This window comes from Tachypleus tridentatus, chromosome 13 (assembly GCF_004210375.1).
Source record: "Tachypleus tridentatus isolate NWPU-2018 chromosome 13, ASM421037v1, whole genome shotgun sequence".
Lineage (NCBI taxonomy): Eukaryota > Metazoa > Arthropoda > Merostomata > Xiphosura > Limulidae > Tachypleus > Tachypleus tridentatus.
Window position 1 is genome coordinate 187,762,634 of NC_134837.1, and position 13,177 is coordinate 187,775,810.

At 35.3% G+C, this 13,177-nt stretch overlaps 1 protein-coding gene across 2 annotated transcripts in view; it reads left to right on the forward strand.

The window, feature by feature from the left end:
* Positions 1-8,608, forward strand: part of LOC143237158 (carbohydrate sulfotransferase 11-like) — a 28,096-nt gene extending 19,488 nt beyond the window's left edge. Inside the window, exons 1-2 of one of the 2 annotated variants that reach the window (XM_076476104.1) lie at positions 3,683-4,508; positions 6,876-8,608. In XM_076476104.1, coding sequence (XP_076332219.1) covers positions 4,311-4,508; positions 6,876-7,766 — 1,089 coding nt within the window. In that variant the 5' untranslated portion in view covers positions 3,683-4,310 and the 3' untranslated portion in view covers positions 7,767-8,608. Of the gene's footprint in view, positions 1-3,682; positions 4,509-6,875 lie in introns of those variants that run through there. The other variant, XM_076476105.1, reaches the window with a different exon arrangement.
* The last annotated feature ends 4,569 nt before the right edge of the window (positions 8,609-13,177 follow it).

A 13,177-nucleotide genomic window follows, 5' to 3' on the forward strand; every position in this document is an offset into this window, starting at 1 on the left:
GGATCTTGTTACGAGATTTTGACCGAAAAATTGAAGATGCACCGCATTGCTGCGAAATTTGTGCATCAGAACTCGTGAGTTTTTGGCCAAACACTCGATCACTGTTCTTCCCCACTCCCCCTACTCACCTGACCTTGCTCCTTGAGATATTTTCTTGTTCCCCAAACTCAAAAGACCCTTGAAAGGAAGAAGATTTGAGACGATTCCCGAGATTAAGGCAAATGCGACGAAGGAGCTGGAGGACATTACAAAAGAAGCGTGCCAGGACTGTTTCAACAAGTGAAAACACCGTTGGGATAAGTGTGTGCGTTGGGGAGGAGAGTACTTTGAAGGGGTCCCAGACCTGTAACTTGTAAATAAAGTACATTTTGTTTTATGACGTCAGTCCGCGTATTTTTTGAACAGCCCTCGTAATACTCTACTACTCGCCAAAAAATCACCCCAACTGAACTCAAAGAAGCAATCAAAAATTCAAAAAACAAAGCACCGGGTAATGATGGAATACAAACAATTATTCTCAAAAAAGGCACTCCAAAATTATTTGACCACCTATTAGCAATATTTAATTTATCTCTATACTCTGGATACATCCCGGTTTCTTGGAAGCAAGCTAATATATTAATGTTCCACAAAGAAGGAAAACCAGCCAATAAACCAAACAGTTATCGACCGATCAGCCTGACCAGCTGCGTAGGCAAAATTCTTGAAAGAATAATAAGTAATAGACTCTCCACATTTTTGAAGTATACTTCAAAATTACCATTGGAAAAATACGGATTTAGAAAATAAAGACAAACAACAGATCCATTAATTAGATTAACTGAAACGATAATAAATAGTTTTAATAAAAAATAATGCACTGTCGCTTGCTTACTCGATATTGAGAAAGTATTCGACAATGTATGGCACAATGGTCTTCGGTTCCGTATGTATGAAATGGGACTACCGCGTGGAATTATTCGCTGGTTATCTAACTTTTTGGAAAATAGAAAATGTAGAATAAATGTAGAGGGACCTTTCTCGGAGTTCTTCACTCCACTTAAGGAGGGGTGGTTAGCCCTATTCTCTTCATCATGTATGTAAATAATATGCCACTTAAAGACCTAAACCATGACTACGCATCACAGTTCGCTGATGATGGAGCAATTTGGAAACGTACCCCTACACCAGAAATAGCAGCCACTAACTTACAACCACAACTAAACAAATTAAGTGAATACTGCCAAAAATATCACAATTAGTGATATTTTCAACACCAACGAAACATCAAAAAGTTCAACCCCAGATTTACATGAACGGAGAGCTTCAACAGAGTGCTACATCTGCAAAATTTTTAGAGCTAGCATATGATTCTAAATTCACCCGGATAAAACATGTAAATAACATAAAAACTAAAGTTTGGCGAAGAATAAACTATGCTAGGAGTCTAACTGGTAAATTGTGGAGCAACACCTGAAAACATAATTAAAATATACAAAACATCTGTTAGACCAGTAGTAGACTATGCAGCTCCTGCATGGATTAACGTAAGTGAAAAACAATTGCAAACCAAACTCCAACCATTACAGCATACATTAATTACATCAGCATATAGAGTACCTAAAACCACTTCCTCAAAGTTCGTGCACAAATACTCAAATACACAAACAATACCAGATAGACTTCTGCATAGTACAATAAAATATTTTGATAAAAATTGGCGAAAAAATGAGCTGTTATGCGAACTGGACAGTTTGTGTTTCTTTTAAGTTTTGCGCGAAGCTACTCGAGGGCTATCTGCGCTAGCCATCCCTAATTTAACCGTGTAAGACTAGAGGAAGGCAGTTAGTCATCACCACCCACCGCCAACACTCTTGGGCTACTCTTTTACCAACGAATAATGGGATTGACCGAACCCGCGACCCTTGGATTACGACTCGAACGCCTTAACACACTTGGTCATGCCAGGCCTCGAACTAGACAGATATTGCATATATGATGAAGACAGACCTAAACACTTCCCCGTTAAACTTGTAGGTACGTTCTTGACTTATTAAAAAATATATATATATAAAATAAATAAATAAAATGAAACAACTATATACATGAACATTGCGCTGAAAAGGACCAGAGTTAAGAGTTATGCTATCACTCTGGCCCTCTGTATTTACTTTAAATAAATTGATAAGTCCATTCAAATAATGTAAAGGAAGGAGGAAGAGGTCTTGTGTACCTGACCCTCCTGGGTATACCAATTTATATAACCAAACACCTAGCGAGAGAGAGAGAGAACAAGGTAAAAGGATTAAACTGCAAAACTAATAACGTTTAAGAAAACCTTCACGTAACATTACGGGATGAGAATTCCACCTACAATAACCGTTTATATTATAATAGAAATTTTAGGTAACTTTAAACTTAGATCCAACATTCAAGGCAACAAAGAAGTATTCAACGTTGAAGACATCGAGCCAAGACTTATTCACAACAAAATCTAACGCCAAGGACACCAAGTCAGCACTTATTCACAAAATCTAATGCTGGGAACATTGAGTCAGGACTTATTGACGACAAGATCTAACGTTGAGGAAATCAAGCTAGGACTTATTTACAAGAGCTAACGTTCACGACATCGAGTCAGGACTTATTCACGAGATCTAACGTTGAGGACATCGAGTCAGAATTTATTTATGGGGTTTAGGCTTCTATCTAGTTGTGATAAAAAAGCATTCACCAATACTGTTAACTTAAGATAAACTGGTTGTAATAATACTAACTAGTATCAATACTGCTATCATAAGATATAGATACTTTATGGTGGTAATTGGTTTTCATATCAAAATTATAACTAGATTTGGGTATCGACATCATAAAGTGTAGAAGATGTATGCTATTAGTTGAACAATAAAATTGTTACCAAAGATAAAAAACGCTGTTTTGTAGCAGGTGTAATATAAAATTAAAATATAAATATTACTGTGAACTGACTTTCACTATTTAACACGAAGTATCACGAGAGAAAGAAGGCTGTGGGTGGCTGTTGTTTGTAATTAGAAAATCAGGTATTAACATAGTTTTCATATAATTTAATAGTCTCATAAAACTTGGTCTTAATTTTAAGTACAACATGACTCTGTTGCTTGTTTCTTTTAATGCCAATTTTCCGTGTTATAAATCCTCAATAATATAGTTGAGACATTTGTTGTTGTTTATATGAAACAGTGTATTGTAAGTAAAACGTATGGTTTAATTTGTTTGGAATTTCCCGCGTAGCAACACGAGGGCTATCTTTCGTTAGTCATCCCAGTTTAGCAGTGAAGAAATAGAAGAAAGGCAGGTAGTTACCTCTACTCTCTGCTAACTTTTGAGCGACTGTTTTATCAGTGAATAGTGAGATTTTCAGTAACATTATTGCATGCAATCATGTTAACCGAATAAGCAACCTTAATGTAGGAATTCAATGAACATCATTTATTAAAGTTTACCAGCACTCGTGACTGTGATAAATGCAGAGATGCCAACTATTTCAAATGACTGAGCGTAATGATTGTAGACAGAACCCTTTCACAGTTTTAGTCCTTTTAGATTTGCCGGAAACAAGACAATCTGGTGAACGAGGCAACTTTTTTCCAACTTATGAACGACCACATTGGCGTTTCTACGCCGCTTAGCAAACGAAAAATACCCATCTACGCGAGCGCTGATTGGCTGACAAGCACTGATAACGTAACTATGGGTTCCCTCACGTATCCAGTATGGAGAAACCACACTCAAACAATTAGTAGACGTCGGAGATACAAATATTTTTTTATTATTTCAAGCACAAACATGATTATCGCAAGTAGCCATTTGGACTATGTCTTTTACTTATTATCAAAATTTATTTGTATCTCGCTTAAAATTTTCTTTTCATCCTTTTCAAGCCCTGGGGGAACAATTTATCACTTTATTGTATAGGCCTATATAATATATAATAATTTGGGAGTCGTAATATTTCTCTGTATGAGCGTATAGTCGTAATGTATACAAAATCGTAATGATTACGCTCAAATCGTAATGGTTGGCATCTCTGTGAATGTAGGTCAAAAGGTAGGGAAGAAACTTGACATAGTAACTAGTCATCACGTGATCTTAGTTGTAGGCAGATTATCAGTACCAGTGTATCCACTATTCCTGAAACAAGTCAAACTACAAGGGCTTTACAGGGAACAGATGGCTAAATATTTGTTTGTAGAGAACTAAAGTTTGAAGATATTCCTGTATACGTGCTGACGTCAGTCTTACAGCTGAATAGCTGCTTGCCATGCGATGATACATTAAACCTACAAAACATGAAGCTGCCAAGTTCAGATATTCAACATTCAACCGCTCCAAAGAGCCCATGTCCACCGTCCAGAGTACAGATCTTTCTTATTACCGTTATCATTGTGGCCACTTATTGTTTGTACTTATCGGGTACTTCTTTATCTTCCCCAACTGGTCTCTTACTGAAAGATCGTAGAAACGAAACTGGCAACACAATAACGCAGGTGAGTTACGTGTTTTAACATAACAAATAACATTCTAGTTTGTGACAGTACTTTACGTCAAAAAACTGAAGAAATTATCCATCGAAAACGTAGCTGCTTTAAACTGTTTCCCGTTTTAGAATTATTAAAGATATCTACTGGTTAGACCAGGTCACAAACGTAAAGACTTATTATTTTCAAATTGGGCGAGATATCTCTCAGGTTTATTGTTTTCAAAACTGAAATAATATATATACTATTCAGTAATGGAAATTTCCCCACAAATGCTGCGCTAATTTCATAATTACCTCTACTTTTCACAACATGCCGACTAAGGTTTCTTTCTTGACAACGTATATCGCGCGTGTGACCTATTCCTGACCGCTGACTACACGTTCCATCACCGTGTTAATCTCCTACAATGTGCTAGTTTTCCAGCTAACGTTCTAACGTGGCCAACTTTCATCAATAGAATGATGTTTTAACATAATTATTCTTTAATGTATAAGTGAACGAGGATATAGTTTCGAACTTTTAACTTTAAAAGCAATAATTCTGAAGTTCTATAATTCACCATACAGTAACCTAAATTAATTTAGGTATTGTTTGTTTGTTTGTTTTTGAATTTCGCGCAAAGCTACTCGAGGGCTATCTGCGCTAGCCGTCCCTAATTTAGCAGTGTAAGACTAGAGGGAAGGCAGGTAGTCATCACCACCCACCGCCAACACTTGGACTACTCTTTTACCAACGAATAATGGGATTGAGCGTCACAGTATAACGCCCCCACGGCTGAAAGGGCGACCATGTTTAGTGTGACGGGGATTCGAACCAGCCACCCTAAGATTAGGAGTCGAACGCCTTGACACATTTGGCCATGCCGGGCCCTAATTTAGGTAATTTGTGGCAGTGTGTCAATTTGATTATTCGAAATTGTACAGCAACATCTGCATAACAGATATTTTCAACTTAACATATGGTGAAAACCAATTTGTAATATCACATTTCAGATTAAAGGTATGCCACTTATTATTAGAAATCACGTAGAGGGAGCTGTTTTAATTTAATGAAAATTTAATTCTATGTTCTTCACAACTATAGCAGGTTAAATAGATCAGTCCTAGACCATGAATATATTTACATTCGTATGGATGAATTCCACGTAAATATACCGTTTTCAGAACGCGAAAGGTCAGGTTACACTTTCTTTAAAGTATGGATTTAAATAACGATGTTTGAGGTGGAAAAAGAAAAGAATTCCCGGCCATCAAATTAAATGTTTCTGTAGACTTTCATGCCTCCTAAACACTACAAGAATGATTGGCACGTTAGGTATATGTTACGATAGTTTTCTCAATTACTCATGTTTTCCTTGAGATTATTAAATTTATTTTAGCGTAAACTCAACCTGGAAAAACTTCCCTCTACTGTGGTGAACGTGCCTTACTGAACTGAACCTTGGGAACACTTCCCTCTACTACACACGAATGTACCTTATTGAATTCAATGTAAGTTAAGCCTGGTGGCCCCACTAACTCCAGTAGTTACTTCCAAAACTTAGGACACATCTTCTATCCCACATTATATTCTGTACCATGTTGATCCTTTTTAATACATACAGAATTTTGGTTTGAATTGTTAAGGCTTGTTTTAGTTTTTAAAACTTGGTTAAGTACATATATTTATAAGGATGTGTATGTAAATCTAGAAATATTTAAAGAAAAGAATACGTACATATATATATATATAAATAGAGAGAGATGAATCTAATGGGATTTGTGTGTGTATAAGTTAGTTATAACTTAACAAACAAGCCGAAACAAAATTAGGGTACATTTATAGTTTGTACCCTGGGAACTTCTCAATTAGTGCAGCATTTGTTGTTTATTTTTGGTAATATGATCAGTCAGAGGGTGAAGAAAGATGTTAATTATCCACATATATCTGATAGAGGAAAGCATATTAATAAATATGGTGCACCAATTAATAATTTTATCCAGTTGGTATACCAGTCTTTCAGTACTTACTTTATTTTTACATTTCAAACATTTTCTAAGTAATTAACAAGATAATTAATATAAAAATTACTTAACATTCTGGAAAAATAGAGTTTATTTTATTAACCTCTGGCTTAATGTAATTGGTACCTGTATGTTTATTTTAGTAATCTCTACCTTAATGTAATTGGTACTTTTGTTTATTTTAATAATCTCTAGCTTAATGTAATTGGTACTTGTATGCTTATTTTAGTAACATGTAGCTTAATGTAATTGGTAGTTGTAAGTTTATTAACACTCCTTGGGTAGTTAAGATTTTACAAACCATTCAATTGTATCTTTAAAATAAGTGTGTAACACAATAATGAGCCGGATGTTTTGTTCTTCACACCAGAAGCCAGAAAACGCTTTCAATGATTCCATTCTAGAGGCACTGGAAAATAGGTATAAAGAAAGATTACGTCGAGCCGAGAAGGTATGCAATCAACAAGAACCTGCCTTGAAACACAGACTTTGGTCAATTGCAAGTAATGAAGTGGACGGTAAGCCTCGTACATGTTCAACCCGAAAGTGCACTATTTTAGTGGACAGGACCAATCTTATTTACTACTGTTTTATTCCAAAAGTGGCATCTACTGCTATAAAAACATATTTTCTCGAAATCACAAATAAAACCACTTCACATTCTGTCCATGATAACAACACTGCTTTTCATATAGAAGCGAACGACGCTATTACTCGTATAAGTCCTCTGTTTTACTCTCGTCAAACGCGACAACATTTTTACAAGATTATTTTCGTTCGACATCCATTCTCAAGATTAGTGTCGGCTTATGAGAATAAAGTCCTAGGGCCACGGGATAAACTGTCTTTTTTTTATGACAATTACTGGAACAAAGTAATGAAGAAATATCGAGGCGTTGAAGAAATATCGAATCGTGATGCTCATCCAACGTTCGAAGAATTTGTTCGCTATTTGTTGGACACTCCCGTATATAAGTACGACAATCACTGGGTCCCGTACACGAAACGATGCGAACCCTGCCTCGTCCATTATGATTTCATTGGTAAATTAGAAACAGCTGAACAAGACTTTCACTACGTTTTTCAACACGAGTTAAGCTTAACAGAAACACCACAGCTTGAAAACAGAGGATCTATAACGACAGATAAAGTTAAGTTTTATTTCCGTCAAGTGCCTAAAAGTGAAGTTCTAAGACTCTACTATATATACAAGATGGATTTTGATATATTTGGGTATGATATTAATGATTTTGTAAAATAAAAGAGGATACATTTAAAATATATTTTATCTTCCATGGTATTTCCATACAGCTTATTAAATATATTTAAGAGAATGTAGATATACAAGTCTAATTTTTTTCGATCTTGTCAATGGGTAAGGAGTTCAATTCGAGAATTAAATGGTTACAGACTTATTTTTATTTATTTATTTAATGATGATCTACCATTTTATGATTGCTTTTGAAACACTGTGCATACATGCAGAAATAGCATTTTCATACTTACAAGAAGAAATTTATTTACACTGTTAGTACAGGAACCACTACATATTATTTACACTAGTGATAATTTTCGCCGTCCCAGACAAACCACGCCTTTGGCGCCCTTTAAGAAAATTTTAAAAATAAAAGAATAATATTCTCAAATAATTTTATATATTCTATATAAACAAAAATACAAACAATGTACTATTTATAGAGTAGATATATACAGAAATGAAAACTAAATTTTTATTTCTTTTCTGTGCTAAGAACATGTTCATTAATTTATCATAATTTAGTATTTTCGCTGTTTTGTATTCTATGGAAATAATTCCAAACGAATTAAGTCAATAGTAGCATGTTTATGCTCGTCGATAATTTTTAATTTAAGAAAGCTTCGTTCAGCCGAAGCAATTGGAACAAGTAACGTTAAGAGTATTTTCAACAAAATGTAGATATTGGAAAACTTCTCTGAAATCACTTTTATCAAGATATCGTAGCATTTCCATTTGGTACATACATATTTTCTGTGATGTTAGATTTTATCAAATTGTGACCTTAACTCAGAATGTAGCTCCATGAAATCAATATCGCTGGAATAAAATTCACATAAGATCTTACATGACGTCGTAATTTCGTCATCATTTGAATTTAATAACTTTAGATAAAATTGATTTTTTTTTTCTAAATTGCGTTGATTACAATAAACATGTCCTTTAATTCGTATCTAAACTTTCAATCGCTCTCTTTGTTAACCTGAAGATTACCAGGGAAGGTCGAAACGTTGTTCTCTGTTTTATTAGTAAAAGTGTTAATACCCATACCAGCCGTTCTGAGGTGCATCTAACGTGGATGAAAGTTTAATGAATCTTTGCATGGTTTTTGTCTTTTATTTACTCCTGTTGAAATATTTAAATTTTGACAGGCTCTTTTAGCTGCTTGAAAGCTTTCAATATTTTTTCAATGCTTTTGATTTTAGATTCTAAATCTAACAAATGTGTCAACACATTCTGAAGATTACGATATTTATACACTACCACCTTTGTTTTGTTAATTTGTTGCCAACAAGTCCCAGACAACTGAGTAGACACTGAATTCCAAATCAATTATAGAGATATGACTATCTCCAGCTGCATCATTTGTACTGCGTTCATTCAAGACTTCTAAAAGTTCGAGTTGGTGTCTAATAGCTCCCACACCATCAGCTTAAAAGCTCCATCATGTCGAGCAATGTTGTTTAACAAATTTTTATTTTCTTAATTATTTTATCCCACGTAGATGTTGATCCCAATAAAGTATAGAACGTATACGAGTAGACTTTTTGCTGGGTTTTTCAAAAGTATAAATACTCGATACATTTAAACTGTGTTTACAACATGGTATAGAGTGAGTGTATTTAGGCTTAAACATTCTTGACTGGACCCCATGTTGCGTCCGCTCATATTTTTACCGTTGCCATATAATTGAGCGCGCATCATAGCAATATCCACCTTGTAAAATACCACCTCAGACGTGCCACAAATTGTAATTCTATTTCTTCAATATCATACTGGACTTCCCTGAACTTCTTACACTATAATTCTTCAGTAACGTTTCAACAAGGCCACTTTTAACTTATCATAGTCCATTGCATTTTATGATGCCATGCCTGCATACACTTGCAGGCCTTATCCTGTGAGAACTGGTTCGAGATAGGCTACCCTATCACCTTTGTTCCAGCTTTGTTTTTCGGTTATTTTTTTCATATCTCTTCAGGAAAGCATCCATGTCATTTTTGTATTCATCAGAGTTAGGCCACTTAGATCCATTATCGTTCTTAGGTCCTTCATTTCTTTCTGTTGGGTGAGTTTTCCAACCTCTGTTTGTGCTTTTATTCTCTCCTCTTCTTTTCCACTTGTTCTATTTCTATATTATCTTATTCTGTCCTCTGTTGATGCTCTTCTCTCTCTCTAGTTCTTGTTAGTTGTTTTTTAACAGACTCTAATAGATCGCTATCTTAGAACCCAACTTACTTCTTTTTACCCATTCGTCAAAATTAGTTGACATGATTATAATCTCTACACTGTTTATGTCATCATTACGGTTGTGCACATAAGACCTACTTCCATTACTGTTTACGTCTTCTTTCACTGCCATTTACCATTATATAGTCCTGACTAGCTCGCCAGTGTCAGGTTTTATAAGGCTGCCATTCTTTCTAGTCGGTGACTGTGGTGTGTTGACGAAAATTTTCAACAGAAAAACAGCGCACAATCCACTTGTTTTAAAATAATACATTCAAAACACATCAAACGCATGTACAAAAATTGTTTACACTGGTGATTAAAGTTATATCAAAAGCTTTAAATAATTCTCTCTTCTTTTTCTTCAAAGTATGCACACAGTTGAGCTCAATTACCTTAAAACATCATTTAACAAATTGTTCTTTTCTACTCTGTTATTAAAATATAAGGCGTTAAACTCACTTTAGAAATAACTAAATAAGGTTGAACTCGCACGCAATCTAAATTCATATATATTTTCACTTCCACTTACTTATTTACTTGCACTAACTTGGTCGCTATATCTATACATACGCAAGTTTGTTATAACCAAAAACAAGCCGAAACAAGTTTGTTTTTTGTTTTTGGAATTTCGCACAAAGCTTCTCGAAGGCTATCTGTGCTAGCCGTCCCTAATTTAGCAGTGTAAGACTAGAGGGAAGGCAGCTAGTCATCACCACCCACTGTCAACTCTTGGGCTACTCTTTTACCAACGAATAGTGGGATTGACCGTCACATTATAACGCCCCCACGGCTGGGAGGGCGAGCATGTTTGACGCGATCGGATGTGAACCCGCGACCTTCAGATTACATGTCGCACGTCTTAACGCGCTTGGCCATGCCGGGCCTTAGCCGAAACAAAAAACATAAACGCTGAACTAACTGAATGAATCCCAGGGTACAAGCTATATTAAACAATCGGCCATTTTATTAAATAAATTACTTAATATTTTACTTGTTAATAATAAAAACGTACTTTAGGATAATAAAAAGCAATCAACCTATTTTAAACTATCCAAGTAATTATGAACAAATAAATATTCAAACATTTGATTTCACCACGTTGTACAACACATTTCAATTAAATGATTTAATCTTTGTTTTAAAAGCATTAATAAAATAGTTCTGTTATCCTTTCATATTAGTGGAACAAAGAATATTTAGCACCAAAAACATAAAATATACAAGTTTCTATATTTACAATAATTATACATTTTTCAATAACCAGGGTTTTAAATAAGTAATAGGAGTTCCAATAAAAACTCATTACTCTACTTGTATATCAAATTTATATCTTTACTATTGTGAGAATATATACTCTTCAAAAAAAGAAACGCAAAAGGCAAAATGTGAGACAAATTGTTAACAAGTTTATTCCGGGTGGTTCTGTATGCCATGTGTGAAATTTTGCACATTCACTGCTGAACATCCAAAGTCTGCAAAGGCGAAGTCCACGCTCACTGGGTGAAGTTTAACGTCACTCAACGTCAATAACGAGTATGCCCTCCTGAGCATCAATAACTGCTTGGCATCTCCTGCCCATGGAAGCGATGAGATGACGAATCACACCCTGTGGAATGGCTGTCCACTCAGCCTGAAAGCTGCTGCAAGCTGAGGTAGAGTCTGCGGTTGAGGTTATCGCCGTCGCAGACGTCGGTCCAATTCGTCCCAAAGATGTTCGATGGGGTTTAAATCTGTTAATCTGGAGGGCCAGGGAAGAACGTTGATGTTGTGGTGTCTCAAGAAGACAGTGGTGAGTCGGGCTGTGCGAGGACGGGCGTTGTCATGTTGAAAAACGTCGTTGACGTTCACCATGATGGGTTGCACATGGGGCCTAAGAATCTTGTAGACGGTTGAGTACGGTCTGATCGGAAATCCTACGCAGCCCTGGTATGGTTGAGGCAGTGGACGTCGCAATGGTTGTACTATCCCAAAGGTGGCGTAACCGGATGTTGCGATCTTGTGCGGGCGTGGTCACACAAAGTCTGCCAGATCGTGGACGGTCACGAGTTGATCCATGTTGTTGGTGACGATTCCATAGCCTTGTGATGGTGTTTGGGTGGACATTCACAGCTCTGGCAACATCTGATCGAGATTCGCCTGCTTCCAAGCAACCAATGGTATTGTTGCGTTGTGCTTCAGTCAGTCTTGGCGTAACTGTATTGCGTGTCGGTAGCTTAACACTGAGCTATGGAAACCGAGAACCCGTCACTTTTATAGGGATTTTGCACATGTTGCACTTGCAGAACATGCAGATCTCTCAAACAAATTCATTGGACACGCATGCGTTTTGGCGAAAAATCCGATGTTTTCCTCCGTTTTCAAAGTGCACAACTTTTATTGTCATTTTGGTCTGACAATCAGTGCCTTAACACGTGTAACATCACATACTCTAAGCTTGTAACGTTATTACACATATTTGTCTTTAAAATAACAAAAATATCCCTTTTGCGTTTCTTGTTTTGAAGAGTATATTTGTTGAAAACTACACAAATCCAGGTACTTTTAGCTTAACTAACAGATATATAGATGATTTAATTAGTATAAATAATCCTGAAGTAAATAAAGTTATTAACAGTATTTATCCAGTAGAAATAGAAACTGAAAATGCTTCAATTTCTAATATACAAACACATTATTTAGATTTAGAAATTCAAATAATTGATAAGGATATCAACATAAATATTTTTGATAAGAAAATATTTTGTCTTTCCAGTAATGTACCATATCCATCTATTATAAACATTATAAGTTCGCAATTATTCAGACATTGTAAAATTTGTAATAAATTACAATATTTTATGAGTAATGTTGAAATACTGACACTAAAATTAAAAGTTAATGAATTTAATAAAACAATTTAGATAAAAGTAAACTATTCTATAACAAATACAAGGTGTGATAAAAAGTTCCAGTACTTCACTTTTATTCTAAAGAATAATGTACATACATCAATATTATTATCACTTTCAAAGTAATCTCCCCCCACCTGATACATTATTGTTCCAACGTTCCTGCCAGTTTCGGAAGCAATGCTAGAAGTCTTCAACTGATATGTAACTGAGTTCTGCTTTCACATCATTATGGATAGTTGGAATGTCATGGGATCTCTTTCCTTTCACCTTAATTTTTATTTTTGGAAACAGAAA